The sequence below is a fragment of the Alligator sinensis genome, unplaced genomic scaffold (assembly GCF_000455745.1).
Source record: "Alligator sinensis unplaced genomic scaffold, ASM45574v1 scaffold952_1, whole genome shotgun sequence".
Lineage (NCBI taxonomy): Eukaryota > Metazoa > Chordata > Crocodylia > Alligatoridae > Alligator > Alligator sinensis.
This window is the reverse complement of record NW_005841999.1, coordinates 839,430-862,996: the sequence shown is the minus strand read 5'-3', so window position 1 is coordinate 862,996 and position 23,567 is coordinate 839,430. Positions and strand designations below refer to the sequence as shown.

General features: G+C 43.7%; 1 protein-coding gene across 1 annotated transcript in view; it reads left to right on the top strand.

The window, feature by feature from the left end:
* LOC102371294 (vitellogenin-1-like) overlaps positions 1–3,156 on the top strand; it is a 57,308-nt gene extending 54,152 nt beyond the window's left edge. Inside the window, exon 37 of the mRNA XM_006021626.1 lies at positions 2,980–3,156. Coding sequence (XP_006021688.1) covers positions 2,980–3,104 — 125 coding nt within the window. The 3' untranslated portion in view covers positions 3,105–3,156. The remainder of the gene's footprint in view (positions 1–2,979) is intronic.
* The last annotated feature ends 20,411 nt before the right edge of the window (positions 3,157–23,567 follow it).

The window sequence follows — 23,567 nt, the reverse complement described above, 5'->3', positions numbered from 1 at the left end:
CTGTTTTTCTTAATCCCATTTATATGTTATAGAAACAACTATAGTATTGGGTAGCTAAGAGCCTGCTTGGATTATCTGGCGGGTAGCACTGTCTGAAAAATCTTTCAGATGGTAAAAGGGGCATTTGTGATCAACACAAATGTTTTCACAGTTTCTAGATCTTCATCAAGTTGTGATAAGCAGTAATAAGTCCTTTTATTAGCACTACAGTCTGCAATTTCATGTAGACCAGGGCGAGCACAGCAATTGAGAGTCAGTCAAGCAGTGTGAGATGACTGCAGTGTGATTAGGCTGCCATGCTGTACCAGCGGGCAATACATCAGCAAAAAAAATAAAAATAAAAAAAATTGGTGAAGTGTTCTCCAGACAAATAGCTTGTTTGTGAAGGTATTTAACCCCTACACACAGCTTTTTGAAAGAAGTCATTATTCTGCTTTCACTTTTACATTAGCTTGTCTTTGGTGAAATCTACTCTCTGCAACATTGAGGCATGTGTGTAGGAGGAGAGTCCTACCCCATCTCTACAGTTTGGGGGGGGGTCTTTCTCTTTTCTAGTTCATTACATTGTAATCCTTAAATGCACAGCAATTGACAGTACAACCCATATGTATCATAAAAATAAACACAGTTCTAGAACTGACTAGTACAGCTCTGTTCGCCATGGTAAACATTTGGGCCAGATCCTCAGCATGAACTAGCAGAGCTGAAGCCAAAGAAGCTATGCTAAATAACACCACCAGATGAACGCAGCAGCCTATGTCTGATTTTAAGCAATGTCCCTGAAGACTGCTCACGTTATTAGAATTTCCAATGTACTGAACCAGTTCATAAAATGTTGAGTATCTCTCTAGGCTACTGAACTCTAAGTACAACCAGTAAGAAAAGTAGCACAGTGAGATTGCTAATAGCATTCTGACTGCACCATGGGATGTGAATAGATGCATCCTTTTATAAAAGAAAAAACACTCTCCATAACAGAACCTTCTCCAAAATCTTGTCATATCCGTATTTCACAGATTTTCTTTTGTGTGCCCATGCTCTTTATCTATGAAGTGTCATCACCCTAGGCCACTCATTGCCTCAAATTATTAGACTATAATAAAGCTGTCTCATTCTCACACACAATGTGTGAGAAAAGAAGAAAAACAGAAAAACTTCTTAGTCATCACAGTCATTGCTCTGTGCACAGTAACTGCAGGCTCCTCTGGTTCATTTACTGAACCTGAAACTGAAGAGTCTGCTACTAGCTCTGCTTCTTACTCTTTTATCACAGGTTTTTGTTTACTTACTTATTTATTTATTTCTGAGGAGATAGAAGATATAGGATCCCCACTGGTGTTCTTCTGTAATATTCTTTCTTTTCCTTAGGCTGAGAATCAATAATGATACAATGCACCCCTTTAAGTATTGCTCTTTTCCTTTGTTTATTTGATGGACCAGAAAAGTAGCAGAAGCAGCAAGGATATGCTCCTTTTCCCAGGTTCAGAAAATGAGCTTGCATACACGTGGCAAATTTCTTCTTTCGGATCCACAGGGAAAAGGCTCAGCCAATAACACTGCTCTCCCTAAAGTGGGGAACCACAGCACAATCAAACACTTACATTTGCATGATACAAACCAAAAGCATAATATGAAGGATGAGTTTCTACTAGGTAGAAGTGACAGAATTTCTCTTTTTCTCCTGTTTTAGAGATCTCTGGGCCAAATCCTGATATACCTACTTAGGCAAATGTCCTATTCACTCCAAGTCTTAATTGTATACCTAGTTTATGGTACAGGCATGTTTATATTGAATGGGCCTATATATATATATGTGCCCTTGAGTAATAATAATCTATCTGAGTAGACAGATTATTATTACTCAAGGGCACAGTCCTATCGCCAACAATGAGACCATTTGAAAGAGTAAGGATTCTCTACATAGATAAAGGACCCAGGATCAGGTCCAGGGTCTGCAAAAATTTGGTAGTACAAAGTTTAAGAGAGTTGAGTGAACACAAGAGTGTCAAAAAACTGACCTCAGACTTTTTGTGCAGTTTTCACTTCCTAGCTTAAAAATATTAAATCTTTAATAACAAACATCTCAAGCACCGTGCTGGGATAATATGTTTTATGATTTATTACCGGAAACCTGAGTGTCAGGTTGGTCAGAGAGGTGTAATTCCATCAAAAAGTGCATTAACATTTGAGTAGATGATTGTCTGATACAGACCAAAGGCTTTTGAATTTTCCTATGATGTAATATGACATGTTATAAATATATTGCCCATATGAATGATAAAACAAATGGAGATAAAATTATGAAAGCTTTGCACATTCTCGTTATGCAAGCTTAATCTAAATGGAGGTTCTAATATTCTTCCAGATGTAATGATAAACCTCCAACCAGCTAAGAATATTTATTGGGAGGATGAATATTATTATTCCATTTAGATTATTTTAGTATTAGAGGATATGGCTTATTCAAGCTGCTGTTGATAAAGCAGTGTGGTAAGGTTAATACTGAAACTGACAATGCTCTGCCAGATTTGAGTATATACGGAAAACTTTAATTAGAAGTTTATGAACCTCTGAAAATTCTCCAAAGAGCTTATCCTTTAGAATGAACTTAAACAAATAGAGAGCTGAAATATCCCCCAGTATGCAGTGAGAACCTGAAAAGGGATCGCTGATGTGTATACGCACACCGTGGTCTTATTTTGAAGACTGGCTGTCTCCAGTATGTCTTCCAGCTCCTGCCTGCTGTATTTGTGCATATGAAATGCAATTAATTTTGTTTTAGGCAGGTATTATAATAATTATACCATGGATGAAAATCCTGCTTCAAGTCAATGGGTCAGCATGATGTCAGTCATGCAGATAGGATTCAACCCCATATTCTTTACTTCATGAAACAGTCAGCAGCCATCAAAACAATATTGTTTTGAAATGTGTTCATTTGCTTGATGTTAGTTAACAGTGGCTATGCTCTTCTGACAGATACTGCTCCAAGCCTGTCTGAATGGGAACGTAAAAGTGACAAGAGCTCTGCGTCTGAGGAAATTGTGGAGTCAGTGGATGCCGATGTTGACTGTTCGTGCCCTAGTGATTGTAGTTCAACTTAATGCTTTAGCATTGTGGTTATAAAGATACTACACCCAACTAATTGAATAGCTGGACCAATACAAAGAGAATGTAATAGCTGCAGTAAAATATTAAGAAATATGCTTGGAAAAAATAGATAAGTCTAATGCATTGCATGCAAAGTAAAATGCTTTCTGTACAGTATGCCCTGCTTAATAAATATGTTGCTCATTAAATAAGTATTCATGAAGTCTCGTTTTATTTCTCTTATCGACAATGCAATCAGGCCAAGTATAATATTATCCAGAAATTCTGCTCCCTTTAATCTGAATATAATTACACTGGTCCTCTCTTAAAATTATGTTCAGTAGGTGATGAAAGGAAAACATGATTATGGTTACCACTAAAATTCCATTGTATAAAGAGTTCATTTTTAGCAAACAAAAGACACAGTGAGCATTTGTTTTCTTTTATATATTCTAGCAAAGAGCAAAGTCTGTGCTTGGAACTGTTCTGAAAAAAAATATATATTTTACTCCCAGCAAGACTATTAGCCTTAGTGTTTTCTACAAAAGAATGATTTGGACTGCTAGACTCCTGCTGTAGCTTTCTAGAGAGCTGTAGTGTGTGACACAGTCCCCATTTTGATTTAAATTTAAATGGATATAATATTAGTTCATGGGTTAAAGCAATGAAATGAAACTTTTGTGGCCTAACATTTTTATTACACATCCATGTAAGCGTACCTTAAAAAACTTTAGGAAACAATAATAAATTCAACAAAATTACCAATATTTATGTTAAAGTCCAAATCCTATTTCAATTTTACATACCTAAGTAGCTGCACATGTGCCATTCTGGGACTTATACAAAGTTTAGATTGTGTTTCTACCTGTGGTGGAATATGATCAACCAAGTATGTGCGTAACTACTCGAAAGGGGAACAGCATCGCCACTTTCAGCTAGTAGTTAGGGAACCTGCTAAGAATGTGAAAGACCCACATCTCATCTCTTCCCCCTTCACCCTGAGTACTTCCCCAACTTCAGAAAATGCCCTAATTAATAGGCCACAGGTTACGCAGTACCTACAGCACTTTCTATGCAAGGTGCAGAAACACCATTAAGGAAAGAAGAAGGCAGGAATAGAGGCTGGGGAACAGAACCCAGGGCCTTTTCCTTTCAAGTACAGAATCTCTCTACCTCTGGTTTATGCCCCCTTCTTGGCCTCCTATTATCTCACATGCAACCTACCCCAAAATGTAATACACACCCTTGTTCTTGAAATGAAGAAGATTTTTTTTTCCACAGTTACAACTACACAGAGCAGGGACAGCGCTTAATCTTCAAATATTCAATGGACTCATCCTCTCTTTCCTGCTTAACTAAAGCCAGAGCCCTGACTTCTCCCAAATCCTGGTCTCCATGGGTAGATCTATGATTTTGAAAAGAGTGAAAGCCTCTCCAAGGCTGTGAAATAGGAAGAGAGAGACCAGGAGCACCTACTAGACAACAAATTTGCCCTGAGAAAGTATAGTTTGATTAGTGGAACATCAAGACCATTAAAAAGAGAGATGATCATTAATACATCTGGAGTGAAGAACAATGAACCATTAAGCCAATTCGCTCCCTCAGCTACCTGAATAGTAATTCAACACCTGCTGCACTGTGGAACCAGAATCAAAGCAAGGCACTGATATACCAGGCAGAAAATCTCCTTCTTCATTTAAGACATGCACCCCAATTTGTGTGGGGACTGATTTTGCAGGGGAAAGATATGTGTTGCTTACAAGAAAATACAGGATCTTCTGCACTTGGTCCAGTGGTCAAGTGACAAGAGAAGGGCAGCCACACAAATGGAAGTAGAATCTAAACTGCATAAATGCCAAAAATAGCACATGCATGACTATGTAAGTGTCTCTTAGGCACAAAAAGCTAAAATTGGATTTGGCTCCAAATACTAAAAATACAGAAAAAAGTATATTACAAATTGCTGCCTCCCCCCGAAACATGCACACATTGAATACAATGTTCCCTCTAAGGTGTAGCAATGTGTGAGTGCACCGCTTCAGTCCGTGAGCATGCCGCTTTGGTCCATGAGCATGCCACTTCGGTTCTGCCTCCCTCTTTCGGCATGCACCACTTCAGAAACCACAGGTGCCTGGATAGAGCTCTATATGGGTCAGGGACCCTGGGACTATAGTAGAGGGTGAGAAGCCTTGTCTGGGGTCAGGAACTCCAGGGGACTGGGATGGATGGAGAGGAGCCTTGCCTGGGCCAGGGACCCCAGGGGACCTAGACAACATGTGGAACAGGGCCAGGGGCCTTGAGCCCAAAGGGGCTGGGGAGCGAATTGGGAGGTGAAGCATTGAACTCAAAATATCCTAGAACTCCAGGCTGCAAGAATAAGAATTAGAGTTAGCTAAGCTATTACAAGGTAATGTATTTATGGGGAACTGCAGTTATTTCACACTGACAAGCTATCAGTCATTTAAGATTCTTTCAAGAGCTGTTACAGAAGCAAGTAGGAGTCTGCACACAAACAAAGATGGGAACCCCAAGTCCTATCTCAGGGGTGGGCAAAATACACCCTGCAGGCTGAATCCAACCTGCCAGGCAAATTAATCCAGCCTACAGGCAGGCGTCCAATGAATTGCATGTCCTGCCCTGCAGCTGCCCCTGCTCCACTCCACATGGGGCCAAGCCCAGCCTCTTCCCCCCGGGACAGTGTGATACACTGCCACACTCACCAGCAGGAGGGCCCTGGTCCCAAACAGTGTGCACAGCTTCCAGGCAGGGCAGCTGCCAGTGCTGCACGCTGCAGGCAGAGCCCGCACCAGCCCCCAGCCCCTGCCTCACCTCAGGGAGCGAGGAAGCATATGACATTGGGGCTGGGGAGTGGAGCAGTTCCTTGGACCCCAAGGAACAGTTCCCTGGCATCAGCCCCCAACCCCTGCCCCCATTTCACCTCACTCACCTCGCCTTGGGGGGCAAGGAGGTACATGGCTTTGGGACTGGAGCAGTTCCCCGGTGCCAGCCCCGAGCCCCAGCCTCCGTCCCCACCTCACCTTCGTGAGCAAGGAGGCACATGACGAGGAGGCACTCTGCCCCAGCCCCTGCCTTGCTTCAGGGAGTTGCTGCTGCCTAAATTTACCTCCAGTAAGTGTCCCACACCGGCCCCAGTGCCTCCGCCTCTCTCTGCACCCAGCTCCTCTCTGAGAAGCCACTGCCCAGCTCCCCTCTGGGCGGGTGCACGGCATTTGTAAGTTAGTGCATGGCAAGATTTTAAATTGTGCATGGCCACGCGCATGGGCACCGTAGGGGGAACTTTTATTTAATATTAAGTGTAATACTAAAGACCAGCTTTTGTCTGGCCTGCACACAGTGCCCAAGAAGCCTCCAGCTTCCTGTTGACCTTTGCCTGATCTAGATAAAAATCCTTCTAACTGAAAGGCATATGGCACCGCCAAAAACCAAAGGGATCGTGGGACAATATCTCACCCCCATGCATTGACCTGGCCAGCCAGGGACTGCTAATACGTTGTCCCCATAATAGGGTGTTTTTCCTGCATAGCTGGGAGGTTTCTCATGTCATTCTATACCACTCCTTACTTTGGAGCAAGTTCAGTAAGAGCCTTGTCTCACGTTATACTTAGGACACATTAACTGCACTTAAAATAGGAGAATCTACATGTTCAAGCAGTAAATCATGTGCTAAGGTGTATTGTATGGTAGTAAAGTTAGGACTTTTCAGGCAAGGAGTATCTCCAGACAGTGTTAAGTAAGGTAAGAGAACCTTGTACATTATCAAGGAATAAGAAGTAAAATCAGATGCAAAGATATCAACCAGGTCTGTCAAACTAACAGTGGAAGCCTCATTCCAATGAAGGCAATGGAGCTAGTCACAAGAGTAAAAACAGCTAAACACTGTACATAAATGTTTATAGGATGGAAGATATAGTGATGACATGATAATAAGTGTTTCCGCACTAAGCATCAAATGAAACTTCCTATGCTTATATTTTTATAAAACAGTAAACAAGCCACAAACCGAGGTCTCAGGTAACCTGCTTCATAACTAAGGGTGAACAGGCCACAAGTCCCGTGCGCTAAGTACCCCAGAGGGAGAGAGAAGGGGGTATTGGCTCTGGTTTTAGGACTCTCAGATGCCTTGTTCCATGGGGACCCACCCTCAGACTGACCACAACCCTCAAACCAACCACGACCTTTCTGTTACGGTGACAATATTTGGATTTTCAGGGAGCATTGGATTTGCAGCTGAATAAAGGCATGACCTGTGGCCTAGCAGAGCTGATGACCACAAGGCAGAATTTGCCTATGCTAAGTAACCATTTTAACTGTGTCAACCATTTTCTGAGGAAAAAGCAGCAAGGGAATGTGGGAATCTGTGTGCTGTGAATGCAGTGGCATTTTAGGAATGTGGAAGATGATACAACCTGAGACAGAAAAACAGATTGGAATGTGGAAAAACAACACGTAATTGGTAACAGAATCTGAGATGAACATATGCAAAAAGGTGAATGGTGATTGGTGAAGAAGCCTCCAGAAGCTTCCAGGTTTTGGTCAAAGTCTGCCCATTGACCAAAGAAGAGAAGTCAAGGTCTTAGACATGTGCTCATAGCAAAAACACATGTAAATGAGTAAAATGCATAGGCAATTTCATGCTAACAAAGCAAACAGTAAACAGGGGAGGAGCTTGAGATGGGAGGAAAAATGGGTGGAACACAGGAGGAGTGAAGGTAGAATAAATGTTAATGAGCATAAACCAAAGTGTATAAATGTGGGAAAAAACTATTGTTCAGGACAGCTCCCGGTTTGTTGGTTTTTTGGGAGCTAGCCTGAAGCTGTCTCCATTCTGAATAAAGCTGTTGCGAGCAATGTGTGCTGGTGTTTGCTCCCTGCTTGCTCTAGCTAATGAGTAACGGGATCCATGGGCAATTGGATCGTCGTCTCCCTAGTCATTAGGCGCCACACAGAGTCAGGGTCTAACACTTTCTATTCGATAATAGGCAAATTTATTGATACACAGTGATAACAGAAAAGCAACAATACAAACAATCAAGCAATTTTATATATCTACAGATTCTAGGTCTGTCACCAGAGTCAAGAAACATCTGGCCAGGACACAGGCTTCACTCAAAGGCTCTCTCTTAGGTGTCTGCTGTCAACATGTCAGCAGCATGGAGGTGGGATGCCAAGCCTTCCAATCAGGTGGATGAGATGGGCTGGTGGTATGCTCTCTGTCCATGGTGGTCTCAGGGACCCCTCCCAGAGGATAATATCCCCGTTTCAGGGACCCTGAACTCAGGCCCCTTCTTGGAGCCCCTCTCAGGAAGAAGGAGGACGGGGAAAAGGATCTCATTGTTACTCTGAAGTCTCTGTTTTTGTATTCTCCTTCCCTCCTGATGACTCCTCATCCATGGCTGTTGCTGATTAGTTTCTCTCTGTGGTTGTCATGCTGTCCATGTCCTGTTCCATCAGCATATTCCAAGCCCGTCACATGTACAACCTTCCCAAAACAGGAATTTTAGGCAAGCTGGTGGCATTGCAAGCTGGTGCCACCTCATCTTGTGTTATGGAACAGTGTGGTACATGCCCCCACTTTCCCAGGCTGTGTGTGTAACCATTGGCCTTGTTGTATTAAACAGCCTGTCTGCTTCTGAAGGTTGAAGTAACTGTGTGACCCAAACTTTTAGAAATCAATTAACCCATGCTGCCCATCCTGAACCATTCTAATGCATATACACATACCTATAAGCCAATTCCCAAAAAGCAAACCTTTAAATACCATGTTCAAGCGATTGGGGAGGGATGAAGGGAGTTCTAGAATGGAGGCAGGGGGGCTCAACAAAATGGAGATTAAAGGGGTTTGAGACTGGCTGTGGGGAGCAGGGGCAGCATTCCCCAGGGAAGATGCTGTCACTGCATGGGGAGGTGGCCAGAGCTGTGGAGGGAACCTTCTCACCTCCTTTTTTTTGTTGCCAGGTTACAGGTTTAAAATGGTTTAATAGGAATGAATCGGTGGCAGTTGCTCTGTCAACCCGCATACCTGCTAGCTACACTAACACCAGTGCCATTTCCCACAGCTGGGAGGGTGCAGCTGAGGAGGGGACTCCTGCCCAGGGTGCAAAATCTACCAATTACACAGACAACTATCATTTGTTCTTTAACGTCTCTCATTTCCACTCAGCTACCCTCAACTTAGGGAAAAGTGCATCAGTTTCCCATCTATGGCTGCATCCAGATGTGCAGCCGAGTGTGGTTTGTGACACTGCAAACCTCTTTGTAGTGCCACAAACCACATTCCTGAACCATTAAAAAAAAGGCCCCAGGCTACAAATTTGCAGCACAGGGGAAAAATTTGCTACCAGAAAATCCCAATAGTCAAACAAAAACAACACAAAAAATATGGCACGGCACTCATGAGAGGAGCCTGTGCCAGTAGACATGGTGGTTTGGCCTCCCAGAAGACACTCTCCACTCCTTTAGTTGTCTCCTGGCTCCTCCAGCACACTGGGAGCCAGGAGGAGCAGGGAAAAGGCAGTTTCCCCAAAGCAGGGCAGCTTGCCCACATGTGCAGGGGTGTGCACTGCACAAATTTGTGCCAGTACTATTTTTGCCACTGCAAGTGCATGCCCCTGCATGCAGGGACATGCTCTATATTTTTAAATATTTGTAATCAAGTGTTTGTAAGCCATTCCCAGTCCTTCCTCAAATGCTGCCTTTCTCTATCCAAAATTCCAGTTACTTGCCAATTCCTCAGATGTGCTACACTGCACAAAGGTGGACAAAAACATCAGAGCTGCGTGAAGCTCCTTACCATCTTCTTTCCTTTAGGGCTATATAGTTGTTACAGGCTGAGAGACTTTATTTTATACAGAGACTGGTCCCTTTGCAGACTGAGGGAGCTTTGTCACTAGCTGAGGAGCTGGACTTAAAAACACATTTATTTGTGCTCAGTAACATCCTAGCTAAAAAAAATAACAAAGGAGCCACACCAAATTGTGCTGCCTAGATCTAGGATATGAAATATTCAGCCTCAAAGTCTCATCAACTGGGGACAAAGCTTCAGTTTTCAATGATCATCTCTAGTAATGAATGCAGACAGACACCTAAGGCAAAGTTGGGCTGCTGGTGAGGGGGCAGCAGAGAATCTAAAGCACAGAGCCAGGAAAAGAAACTATTCTACTAATTTTAAGATTTTTACTTAGTTCTTCTTTCCAATGCACTTGCACAAGTCTCACTGCCTTCCATGGGAGCTAACCCAAGACATCAGCCTCTTGTGAAAGGCTGGTGAAGCCCTACAGGACACAAGCATAATTGATTCACATGCTCGTGACTCAGTGTGGTAGTTGCTGTACTATACCTTTTTTATCCTCATGCTGTTGAAATCAGTGCTACATGTGCATGAGTCATTCAAAAGCAGAGTTGGATAATCTAAATGGACATAACCTGAAGTGCTAAGCATGACTGTTAGAAAAAGGAAACGTGAAATGGAAGAAAAGGACAATGGACTAGATCAACAAAAGGCCCCATCTGGTTGAAAATAAAAGAAAAACAAAAAACAGTTTGGCTTCTGCTTCAATATAGAAGGCACTTAAAGTCCCTTGGGATGATATTCACACAGAATTTAAGTGCCTAAAAGCAGACTTTTGTGGAATTTGGGTCCTTAAGTCCAAGAAATTGACTCACAGGAACCCCATCTAAAGATGGCTGAGTTCCCCCAGTGTGTTGTCAGTAACCAACTTAGGGTGAAGTTGTATATTTTAAGTCATACTAATGACACCTAAAATATGGACATCTGCCCATTAAAGTTCATGCCACAAGCCCTCTGAGCATCCTAAAGTTATGCCACTTCAGGCAAAGGTTGCCTCTGGGCTATGCTACCAAGCTTGTGTTACAGTAACTGCAGTCTGTGCCACAGAGAGAAAATGAGCAATTTCAAGTCCTCTAATACACTATCTAGTCCATGATACACTACTCCTAGCCACCCCGCCCTCTCCCCTCTCTTCCCCCATCAGGGTTAGAGCCCAGGTGCCTTGACTTCTAGCCATACCCATGCTTGCCATTCTACCTTTAGTATGAGTTCCATGTAATGTGTAACTTCATCTGTAAGTGCCTAAAGTACAGCAATTGCCCATGCCCAGATATGACCACCTTGCCTAAACTGAGCATCTATGTGCAGCTGCATGCCATTTGGGTTCACAAGCCAAGTGTCTCTGCAAAAATTCTTCTGGGAGTCAGATGTAAAACCAGATAACCTCACTTGAGTTCAACACCCACAGTCACTTTTATTAAGAAGCCTGGATAGTGTAGGAGGAGCTGGTGACTACCATCTGCATAATATCCTTGGGTTAGAGCACTTGCTCAGGGAGACGTGTGTTCTGGCCCCTACTTTCCTTGAAGGAATTCATAGCTACTTCTCTCACCTACCAGGAAAGTGACTTAACTTTTAGGCTAGCAGGAGCACAGCCTACTCCTATTGTAGCTGGGTCAGTGTGCAAACAGGCAAGAACTATAGGGCCAGAGAGTAAAGGAACCTAAGGAAGTTTGACCCTCTGGTCCATTTAGGAGACTATTGCCTCGAGAGGGAGGGAGGCCTGGGTTCTGGTCTTTGTTTCCTACATTGGATAAAGCAGATGGAGTAAGCAAACTCTAGACCAAAATGAAGAACCTAGGGTTTCTTACTTCTTTGGGCAGGTCCCTTAAACTGGGTGAGGATTCTTGTTTATTTGATGAGCAGGGGCATGACTTGGAGTCACAGAGATAAGCCCTCTTGCACTTGAGAAGGCATTGGGTTCAGGTCTCCCTGCATGACTGCTCTAACCACTAAACTATTGGCTACAATACTGTAAGAAAGCTCAAGCTTAGGTGTCTTACTTCATGAAAGGGTTCATGACACAAGTTAAGTCCCTCAGCCCCCTGAGCAGCATAAATTAAGTCAGCAGTTGCCAAGCTTTCTTGGCAAATGTGCTACAAATTAAGGCCTGCCTCTTCCCCTAGGTGCCACTCTACTGCCCACCCCAAGTGTCCTGGCAGGGTATGCACCCTTGGGTACCAGGGTGGAAGCAGGAAGCCTTGAGCCTCCAGCCACACACAGAGGAGTTCAGGCAGGATGCTGCTGCAAGATGAGGTGGCACTGTCAAAAGTCAGGTGAAGCATTCCACAACTGCCTCACCGTTATAGGGTAAGTAAGGCTCCGAAGCCCTGAAATTAAAAGCAGTGGCTGCAAGACCAGGGAAGAGTTAACCTGGTTATTGGTGGTGACACCTGATCCCTGCCTCTCACAGCAGCATCTTGCCCAGCTCTGCTCCTCTCCACATGGCCAGAGGCTTAAGCCCCCTGCCCCTATTCCAGCACCTCCCTTTACTAAGTTCCTAGGACTCCCATGCCACAGGTTGGCCACCCCTAGATTCAGCCATACTCTTCCTCTTGGCATTTCTTCCTGGACAGCTTAGACAACTCTCTGCTTGGTATACTGGGGTAGGTTGTAGTTGTGTTGGTCTATGAACATAGGCAGACAAGGTTCTTTGGTAAATATGATTTTTTTTATTAAACCAACTCACATAGTTGGAAAAATTCTTCTTAGCAAGCTTTCTGGCACAAACACCCTTTGTCAGGCTGAGGAAGCATCTGCAGATGGTCTGTGCTTGTCCTGGACAGAGTGGTAAAGCAGCCAGAGACCAGTATAGATGCAAGAAAGCCAGTCAGTTAAAATGTAAATTGAGGTGCTCAGTAGGTGAGAGAGAGGTGTGGGGGAAAGGGGGAATGAAAGTGGCTGTAGTCAAAGGATGAGAGACAGGAAGGTGGGGGGGGGGGAGGAAATGAGAATAGCTGGTAAAAAGTGGAGGGTTTACCTGTGGAGTCGGATGTTAGGCAGGGTATAATGCGTCATAAATCCAATGTCTATATTTACTCCATGATTTTTTGTATCCAGTAGGTTGATGAAGTGAAGTTCGTAGGCTCATCTATGCAAGGTATTTTGTAAATTCCCTTTGAGGTTTAGAACTGAGAGATTGGAGAGAGAGAGAGTGGTTTTCTTGTGATAAATGTGTCCTCATATGTAATTGGGTATTTTTGTCTTTGATGGATTTTCGGTGTGCGTTCATTCTGGTGTGCAGTTGTTGTTTGGTTTCTCCTACATATTTTCCATCAGGGCATTTGGTGCACTGGATGAGATATATAACATTTCTGGAGGTGCAGATGTAACCTCCAGGAATGGTGATGGTTCTGTTGTGGGGTGTAGTAATTGTGGGGGTGGTGGAGATGTGTTGGCAGGTTTTACATTTGTTGTCTCTGCATGGTCTGTAGCCATTCAGTGCATTTGGGCTGTAGGAATTTTGCTTCTGGTGATGAGGTTGGCAAGGTTCAGTGCTTGTTTAAAGGATAGGATGGGTGGTCCTGGAAAGATCTCTTTGAGAATTGGGTCTCCTTCTAGTATGAGTTGCAACTGTTTGAGGATTTTCCATATAGGTTCCAGGGAGGGATGATATGCCATATGTTTCTCATCCTTTGACTACAACCACTTTCATTCCCCGTCCTCCCCTACTGACCACCTCAATTTATATTTTAACTGACTAGCTTTCTTGCATTCATACTGGCCTCTGGCTGCTTTACCACTTCATCCCAGAAGAGCACAGACCATCTGCAGATGCTTCCTCAGCCTGATGAAGGGTGTTTGTGCCTGAAAGCTTGCTAAGAAGATTTTTTCCAACTATTTGAGTTGGTCTAAGAAAAGATATCATATTTACCCAAAGAATTTTGTCTGCTTGGTTTACTGGCTTTTTTTGGATCCTATTCTTAAGTACCTAATTATACCCATACAGCATTTGGGGCAGATTCCCTGGGGCAGCATGGCTGATAGTTACTCTGCCATGCTCCCCTTTGCTGTGCTTATGTCTCTTTTGTGAACATAGCCAAGTGACAGAGCGTGTTTCCTAAAGAAATGTGTGCATTCACACTTTGTTCCAGACCCATAGGAAGAAAGTAAGGTGCAGGGGATAGCCTTTAATTAGGCCATAACTTTATTAACTTAACTCACCTGGGAAGTACTGGCAATAACTTTCACAGTGTAGGTTATGAGTCCTTCCTTAATTGTTTCCACCTGGCAGAGCCATCAGCCTCTCCTCTTAATCCATCCACAGCAACAGCTGGCTATAGCCTGTTGCTGAGATCATGCCCCACATGAGAGTTAAGGGTCTGGGAATAGGAAGCTATCTTCTTGCTATCCCAGACATGGGAAGCTTCAATCTCATTGTAATAAGGCCTTGTACAGAATGAAATTTCAAATGGATGGGGAAGCAGCAGCAAGTGAAACCAGGGCATGTCTGCTTGCCTCTGATCTGTTCAGGACAGAGGTTAGGCACATCTCATGCTATTTCCATTTTTAAGGGGTAGCTTTCATTTTTCTCTGTTACTCTGAATCTGTTAGTTCTCGTTCATTAGTGCCCTCATACTGAGACAGCTGAATATCTTTAACAGACAGAAAGAATCTACTGATGTTACAGCTGTAAAATCCAAACATAATGAAAGCTAAAAAAGCTCCAGGTTGGAATTGGGCACTGCAAAGCAAAGCACACAGAACAAACCTATCTAACCAAAGGAATTAAGAGCAGCATTAGTATTGTAAGTGTCAAAAGGCCAACATTGTACTCTCTAATATGCCATAGAGATGTTTCTGAGCTATTTGGGAGGATGGCTGGAGTTCAAATTTAAAGCTCATTTGGAAATCATCCCTGCCCTGTGTTATAAAGCAAATTTAACATTACAATATCTACTGAGTATTAAAATGTGTATTTCACAGTTAGTGCTTTTATATTCTGTACCTTTCTTCACTAGCGCTTCTCAACTGCTATGAATTAATGAGATTTGGACTGTACTGCAGTAGTCTAGGCAAATGGCCTTTCAGTTAATCCCCCCACCCTGGACTCTCTCTTTTCCTTTCGTCCTCTTCTCCTTTTTATTATTTGTTCTTCTACAATGAAATAAGGTCTAGAAAAGTGATACAGACCTGAGAGTTCTAATACGCTTAGTTCAAGTCCACGCTCTACCACTGATGGTGTAGGCAAGTCGGTTAGTCTCTCTGCCTCATTTTCCTCTACCAGAGGATCAAAATACCTACCTACTGTATGAAGATGATGCTACTTATTAATATATACTGTTGTATATGTTATGATATTTATCTAGGATTCTAGATAGAAAGCTTTTGTTCGTGTGTTTGTTTTTGCCCAGTAGGCACCTAAGCCCCTAAATATTTATAGTTCATTTTATGGATAATATATTTTATATTTTCAGGATTCAGCCAATGGGGAAATGTATGCTAGGAGAAATCACAACAGCATATCTCCTTAAATCCTAGTGTATTAATTGTAAAGGGTCTAGAATAAAGTCTCCTTAATTAAAGGATGAGAAGGAAAAGGCTATTCTGGACTGAGTCTTTTGTATACTCGGCAAAACGTCTGGTCATAGTGGCCCTTCTATTGGCCATCTGGATTCATTAATGTTGAAGAAATGGCATTTGATACATATCCTGTGGAGAAAATGTGATCATTGTTCTGCAGCAGAAGAGGAGTACTTTAGGAAAGGATGAAGCCATTAATATCAGGTTCCTCCTGGAAATAAAAATTTTTTGCTTTATAGCAAGACATTGCAAATAGTATGTTAAATGAAAGACAAAATTCTCATTTGCGTCTGTGGGGCAAGAATTTTATTCAGTATGTTTTAAGTTAGCACATACTTATGAGCTTGTTTTGACCCTAAAAAGCAAATGCACTGTGTGGATCTGAAGTGCAACTGATGAATGAGACATGCCTTGAATCTACAGGAGTTAGTGCTATAACAGGAGAGGAGGCATAATGTTGCAGAAGAGAGCAGTTTTGTCTTCTGATTTATATAGTGAATCTCCAAGTCTCTCTCGCCACCTACTGGTTCTTCTGACTGTCTACAATGGTTTATTTATCCCTTCCTCCTGGTTTATTTATAGCTTGCAATCATTCCAGGCAGTTTTAAATACAGTCTAATCCAGTTTTTCTCAACCCCACCCCACCAAATCCTGTGCTGCTTTCCATGAGTGCACTATAAAATTGCACTTTTCTAAACACCCGTGTCTCTGGAGGTAAAAGACATTGCCTTGGCCATTCTCATTTCTGTTATTGCTGGATATGCAGTAATTATATTACTAGAAGGGCTGGGAAAACAGTTTACTGAGAAAATCCAAAGCTGTTCAAAAATAGCATACACAGAATGCCAGACTCACAAGGGGAAGGTTGTTTGGTGTGTTTTCTTCTTGGTTTTTCTCCTATCAATTCACTTGGACATTTATTTGTCCTAATGTCACTAATTTCTTTACTTTTAGGTGGATTCTTCAAAGCAGAAGTTTTCATTACAGGCAGGCAGACAAGGTCACAACACATAAAACTATCAGCACAATAATAGTGCCTTAAAAACTTATTTTCTTGCCATTCTGTTTTCATTTCCTTGATCATCATTGTCCTGCTTAATTCATCTGGCTATGATGAATGTCACTTTTTTCACTGCCATTTCAAGCAGACAGCAAATATGCATGTTGTTACTGATGGTACCTCCAGTACACAGTATAGAGGAAGTTATTCAGCTCTTACAACAATTCCTAAATAGAAACCATTCATTAAATGTCAAAATTTAAATCCCACCTTTGTTAAAATGTCTTTCTGCCAAATCCTTTGGAATGTTATAGCCTTATTCTGTCTCTCCTGACTGCACTGTTCACCTGTAATAATCTTCCCATTGTTGTGTGATTACAAATAGTTCCTTGCTGTGGGCCTCTGCTGGTGATTTCAGAAGAATAGCACTTGATAGCAGCTGAGCAGCTGGCCCAGTATCTTTAAAAATATGCACCCTGTTCCTATTCTCTATGTGGAAGTAGTTAAGAAACTACTATTTTTAAAATACTGTGTACATTGTGGTTTAATATCTGCCAGAATGGGAGCTACATATCATTTTTACAGAATTCATTGTTCTCTTTGCTTTCACAGAGGTGAAACACCATTGATTGATAGCCAAGGATTAAAGTGGGGCAAGGGATCCACAGCTAGTGAGGGACAGATGGGAATGAGGTGCATTGGTGTATGCAGTCTTCATGTACCATCTTTGCTGAGATTCCAAACCTAAGTTTTATCAGCATCGGGAGCAGAGCAGTCACATAGGAGGCATATGGCTTTTCAGGCAAGTTGTAGGCACAGTTTGAAACCTAACAACGCCAGGGGATATACTGATGCTTGCCAGCATAAACAAGGGAATACTACCCTAAAGACAGAAAGTGTGCCCAGAAGCTAGCTGAAGTAGCAAACTAGGTCCCTTCAAGTTATACACAATGTCAAGGTAGATCTCCTGGACTTATTAATGGTATTCTTATTTTATGTTCCCCTCCTTGCATCATGGCTTTAATTAAACTAAAAACTCTGGCATAAGAATTCAGACTCACATGCCTGTGCAAGGGGTTCCTCATCCTGACTGGAGTCTGGGAATGCAAATTTAATGCCAAACTAAAGATCCTTGGGGGTTAGCCACTTCATTCTCCTCCCACAGTCACAGCATTTTTAGTCCTTTCCAATGTTCCCTCTAAGGTGCAGCAATCTGTGAGCACACTGCTTTGGTCCATGAGTGCAGCACTTTAGTCCTGCCCCCCACTTTTGGCATGCGCCACTTCGTAAACCAGAGGTGCCTGCAGGGCACCCTGCATAGAGCCCTATAAGGGTCAGGGACCCCAGGGGACTGGGATGGATGGAGAGGAAACCTGCCTGGGCCAGTGACCCCAGGGGACTGGGATGACGTGTGGAACAGGGCCAGGGGCCTGGAGCCCAAAGGGGCTGGGGAGCGCATTAGGAGGTGAAGCATTGAACTCAAAATATCCTAGAACTCCAGGCTGCAAAAATAAGAATTAGAGTTAGCTAAGCTATTAAAAGGGTAAAAGAGTTAGCTAAGCAGTGCACACTGGCTGGGGCTGGGGCCCTCCCACTGTCAAGTGTGGCAGCGTATCACACTGCCCCGGGGCAAGGGGCTGGACTTGACGAACTAACATCTATGAATCTATGACTCAATTGGGGAACTGCAGTTATTTCACACTGACAAGCTATCAGTCATGTAAGATTCTTTCAAGAGCTGTTACAGAAGTCAGTAGGAGTCTGCACACAAACAAAGACGGGAACCCCGAGTCCCCTCTCGGGTGGGCAAAATACGGCCCACAGGCCGAACCCAACCTGTCAGGCAAATTAATCCAGCCCACAGGCAGGTGCCCAATTAATTACATCTGGCCTGCCTGCAGCTGCCCCTGTTATACTCCACATGGGGCCAAGCCCAACCCATTCCCCCCGGGACAGTGTGATATGGTGCCACACTTGACAGTGGGAGGGCCCCAGCCAGTGTGCACAGCTTCTGGGCAGGGCAGCCATCATGGCTGCAGCCAGAGCCTGTGCCAGCCCCCAGCCCCAGCCCCCGCCTTACCTTGGGGAGCGAGGAGGCACATGGAGTCGGGGCTGGGGAGCGGAGCAGTTCCATGGTGCCAGCCCCAAGCCCCAGCCCCCAGCCCTGCCTTGCCATGGGCTTACCTGTAAGTGTCCCATGCTGGCCCCAGTGCCTCCACTGTGCTCCATGCCCAGCTCCTCTCCAGGCAGGTGCGCAGCATTAATAAGTTAGTGCGTGGCAAGATTTTAAATCATGTGTGGCCACATACACATGCACCTTGGAGGGAACCTTGGTCCTTTCCACTTGAGAAAAGAAATCCTTGTGTTACAGGACACATTTTTTATTTCTGTACCAAAGAATATAAAGTAAGTACATCTCAACTGTTATTTTGGCCACACTATGGAAAAATATTTAACTGTATTGTTTAGTAGACCCTGTAACTCCTTTCCTTATATGGTAGAGAACCAACTCTGTACCACAAATGTTGTCACTTTGATGATTTCTTTGTTCTCCAAAGGGCTGTCATTAAAATATAGGAAAAAAGATGCAGACCAACCTGAGCTTGAATATATTGGTTAGCTAAATCAGCACTAGAATTGCAAGAGGAAGGGTGGTTTTGTGGCTATAAGAGTACAGCACTGGCTGTAAGAGTCAGAGTTTTCAAATTGGTTCATGATTCTGCTGTGATTTTCTTTTGGCACGTTGGGTAAGACATCTAGGCCTACAATCATAGGAGATCAAGTAGTCATGACTGTCAGTCTCAACACCTAACTTACAGGTGTCTGTTGACAAAGTGGAATCCACAGCAAAGAGTCAGGCTCTGAGGCTGCCTATACAGTGTATGAGAGAGCTAGGCACAAGAGAGAATGATGAGCAGGGAGCTATCTAAACTAGTCTATAGAAAGTGCAGAAAAACATGGCATATCTTAAATATTGCCATTCTTGGAGGCATAGCACCTATCTCTGGACTGCAGGGAAGCTACAATATTCAAAGCCTAAAATCCTCTCCTGAATATCAAGACCTAATTTGAGTGAAGACTGCTCCTTTCTTTTAAAATATGTTCAAAGGAGGAATTCATTGTTGTGGATCTAGTGCATAAAATAAGAAAGGAGTTGCAACCAGTATCCATGTTGTTGAATGAAACTAGTGGTGACAGCTGGGTTTCATGAGACTTTCATTCTTGTTAGTGTTGTTGGACATATTCAGAGCGCAACTAATAGAAGACCATCTAGTTAGAGCATCCTGATCAGGCTTCATCTTGAAATAGGCTGAAAGCTGCTTAACCCTGCCAAGATGACAGGAGTTCTCAGCATGTGCTTTGGCAGAAATAAAGGTGTCTGGGGAACTTCACTAGCAGAAATATAGACATCTGTGGACTTTAGCTGCCTAAGAGCTTATGTGGGAGTATTAAGGATCACATTTTTAAATATAGGCAGAATGTAGGTATCTAAGTCCACCTTCCAGCATTTAGCTTCCTTTGTGGATCTGGGCCTTACCCTCTCTTACAAAACTGCTAGAAATATATTTTTGAAAGAACAAGTTTCTGCTGGAGAAAATATGAGTTGATAGAACTGAAATGCTTCATTGGAATTTGCCAGTCCCATTATCTTGCCTGCATAATATCCTGACATCTGAAGGAAACCAGGCAGTCAGCCACCTGCCCAACTTTCTGGGTCCCCAGCTGGCAAGTGGGTGGGCTGCATGGCTCCCTTGGGCTGCCCACTTGGCTAGCTCCCTGCCTGGCTGGTGATCAGCTCCCCCTAAACTACCTGGGTTACATTATTCCTGGCTTCTTGCCTTGCTGTCAGATGGACTACCCAGCTCCCCAGGCTGCCTTCCTCCCTATGCTCCAGGCCTTAGCAGTTCTCCACCTGGTATGCAAGACTAGCCATCTGGTAGTGGCAGGCAAGCAGGCTACCTAGCTGCTCCTCTCTTCTGCTTCTGAGCTGCTAGGGGAGCAAGGGGTGGTTAGGGGGCTGCCTAGTAAAATGAATGGTTCTGTTTCATAGAATCATAGAAAATTAGGGTTGGAAGGGTCCTCAAGGGGTCATCTAGTCCAACCCCCTGCTCAAAGCAGGATCATCCCCAGTTAGATCATTTCAGCCAGGGCTATGTCAAGGCAGGCCTTAAAAATCTCCAAGGATGAAGATTCCACCGCCTCTCTAGGTAACTCGTTCCCATGCTTCACCAGCCTTCTAGGGGGAAAGTTTTCCTAATATCCTACCTAAAATTCTCTTGCTGCAATGTGAAACCATTGCTCCTTGTTCTGTCATCTGCCACCACTAAGAACAGTTGAGCTCCATCTTCTCTCGGAACCACCATTCAGGTAGTTAAAGGCTGCTATTAAGTTCTCTGCCAGTCTGCTCTTCTCCAAACTAAATAAACCCAGTTCCCTCAGCCTCTCCTCATAAGTCATGTGCCCCAGCCCCCAAACAATTTTCATTGCCCTTTCACCAGAAGTTCTGGGGCGTTGACATTTGGTTCTGCAGGAGAACAAAATGACTGCGACCTTGAACTTCCCAAAAACAGACAATCCTTTTTGTAGCTATACTCATAGATTCATAGATTGTAAGGTTGGAAGGGATCTCGCAAGATCATTGGGTCCAGCCTTCTGCACCAAGCAGGAAAGACAACTGGGGTCAGGTGATTGTCCAGTCTCGTCTTGAAGACTTCCAAGGTAGGCGATTGCACCACCTCTGGAGGGAGCTTATTCCACAGTCTGAACAACCTAGTTGTGACATACTTTTTCCTCATGTTCAGCCTGAAATGGTCTTATAGGTGTTTGTGATCATTACTCCTAGTTTTCTCCAAGGGTGCCCTGGTGAACAGGTGTTGATGAAGCCCTTGATGTACACCTATGATGTAGCGGTAAGCTGTTACCAAGTCCCCTCTCAGCCTGTTTTTTTCAGGCTGAAGAGTCCCAGATCCCTCAGCCTTTCCTAGTATGGCTTGTCACACAAGTCTCTAATCATAAAGATGGCTTTTCTTTGGATTCTCTCAAGCTTTCCTACATCTTTGTTAAAGCGTGGCACTCTGAACTGGATGCAGTACTCCAGCTGTGGTCTCACCAATGCCAAGTAGATTGGGAGAATCACTTCTGTGATCAATTGATGCATGCCAGGGTATTGTTAGCCCTGCTGGCTACAGCATTGCACTGTTGGCTCATGTTCATACTGTGGTCTATTATTACCCCCAGGTCCCTTTCATTTGTAGTGCTGGTCAGGTTGGCATTGCCAAGCCTGTAGGTGTGCAAGATATTGTTTATCCTGAGGTGGAGCACTTTACATTTTTCAACGCTGAACTTCATCTGGTTCCAGTCCACCCAACTTGCCAGCATGTTTAGGTCCACCGGTATCTGCAGCCTATCTTTAAGTGTGACCATACTTCCTCATAACTTGGTGTCATCTGCAAACTTGGCCAGTGAGCTCTTCACCCCCACATCCAAATCATTGATGAAGATGTTGAATAGCAATGGACCAAGAACAGACCCCTGCCAGACACCACTGGCCACTTCCTACCAAGATGACACAATTCCATTCATTAGAACTCTCTGGGTCCTACCCCACAGCCAGCTTCCTACCCACCTGACTGTCTCACAGTTAAGCCCTCAGTCTTTGAAATTTCTCACAAGAACATTGTGAAATACCAGATTGAAAGCTTTTTGGAAGTCGAGGTATATACTGTCAACCTCCTCTCTCTTATCCAGGTGGCGAGTCACCTGATCATAAAAGGAGATGAGGTTGGTAAGACAAGACCTGCCCACGATGAAGCCATGCTGGCTGCCATTCAGAATCCTACCTTCTGCAAGCCTATCACACATAGACTCCTTAATAATTTTTTTCAAGATTTTCTCTGGGATAGAAGTTAGACTAATTAGCCTATTGTTATCCGGGTTCTCCCTTCTCCCCTTCTTGAAGATGGGCACAAAATTGGCTCTCTTCCAGTCCTCAGGGACCTCCCTGGAGTGCCACAAGTTTTGGAAGAGATTCGCCTTGGAGTTCTGCTATCATGTCGGCCAGCTCCTTCAGCCTTCTCGGATGAAGTTCATCTGGTCTTGCTGACTTATATATGTCCAATTTCTTTAACTGATCACACACCAGTTCTACGGCAATAGTAGGAAGGTGGTCATTTGAACCCTGCTCATTCTGTACCCTTGCTGGTGTGATTTTCCCCTTGGCCCAGTGAAAGACCAAAGCAAAGTAGTCATTCAGGAGTTTTCTCCTGAGTGCTGGTGACTAGCAGTCTTGAGTTGTTGAGCAACGGCCCCACACTCCCATTCATTTTCCTCCTGTTCCCTAAGTACCTAAAGAAGGACTTCTTGTTGTCCTTGATTCCCATTGCTAATTTTAGTTCAGTCACCGCCTTAGTTCTTCTAATCTGATCCCTACAAGTGTAGGCCATTGCTATGTAGTCCTCCTTGGGGGCTGTCCCTAGCTTCCATTGTCTGTATGTCTCTTTATTCTTTCTTAAGAGGACCATGATTTCCCTATTTCCTCTGCATAGGAATGGACTTCCTTTGTGCTTCAAGAATCACATCCTTTAGGAATGAACACTCTTCATGCACTCCTTTTGACTTTGGTCCCTGATCCCACAGCACATTCCCTGCTAGTGACATGAGCTTGTTGAAGTTTGCATTTTTGAAGTCCAAAACTTTAAGCCTACTATCCAGTTTGTCTGCCTTGCAAAGGACAGTGAACATCTGCTTCTAAAAGGAAAGACCTAAAAAGGATGGAGGACTGGATCCACCTCCAAGGAGGAATATTCTGCACTGATCCAGACCTGCAGGGAGCGAACCAGGAAAGCCAAGGCTGCAACTGAACTCCAACTAGCTACAAGTATCATGGACAATAAAAAGTCCTTTTTTAGATATGTGGGGAGCTGGAGGAAAGCAAGGGTAACATTGGACCCCTGCTAAACTAGATGGGACAACTGACAACCAACGCCCAGGAAAAAGCCAACTTGCTAAATGGGTAATTTGCGTCAGTTTTTCACCAGTCCCAAGGGACGTCCCTGCCCATTACACGATGGGAAGGCCTGGATGAGA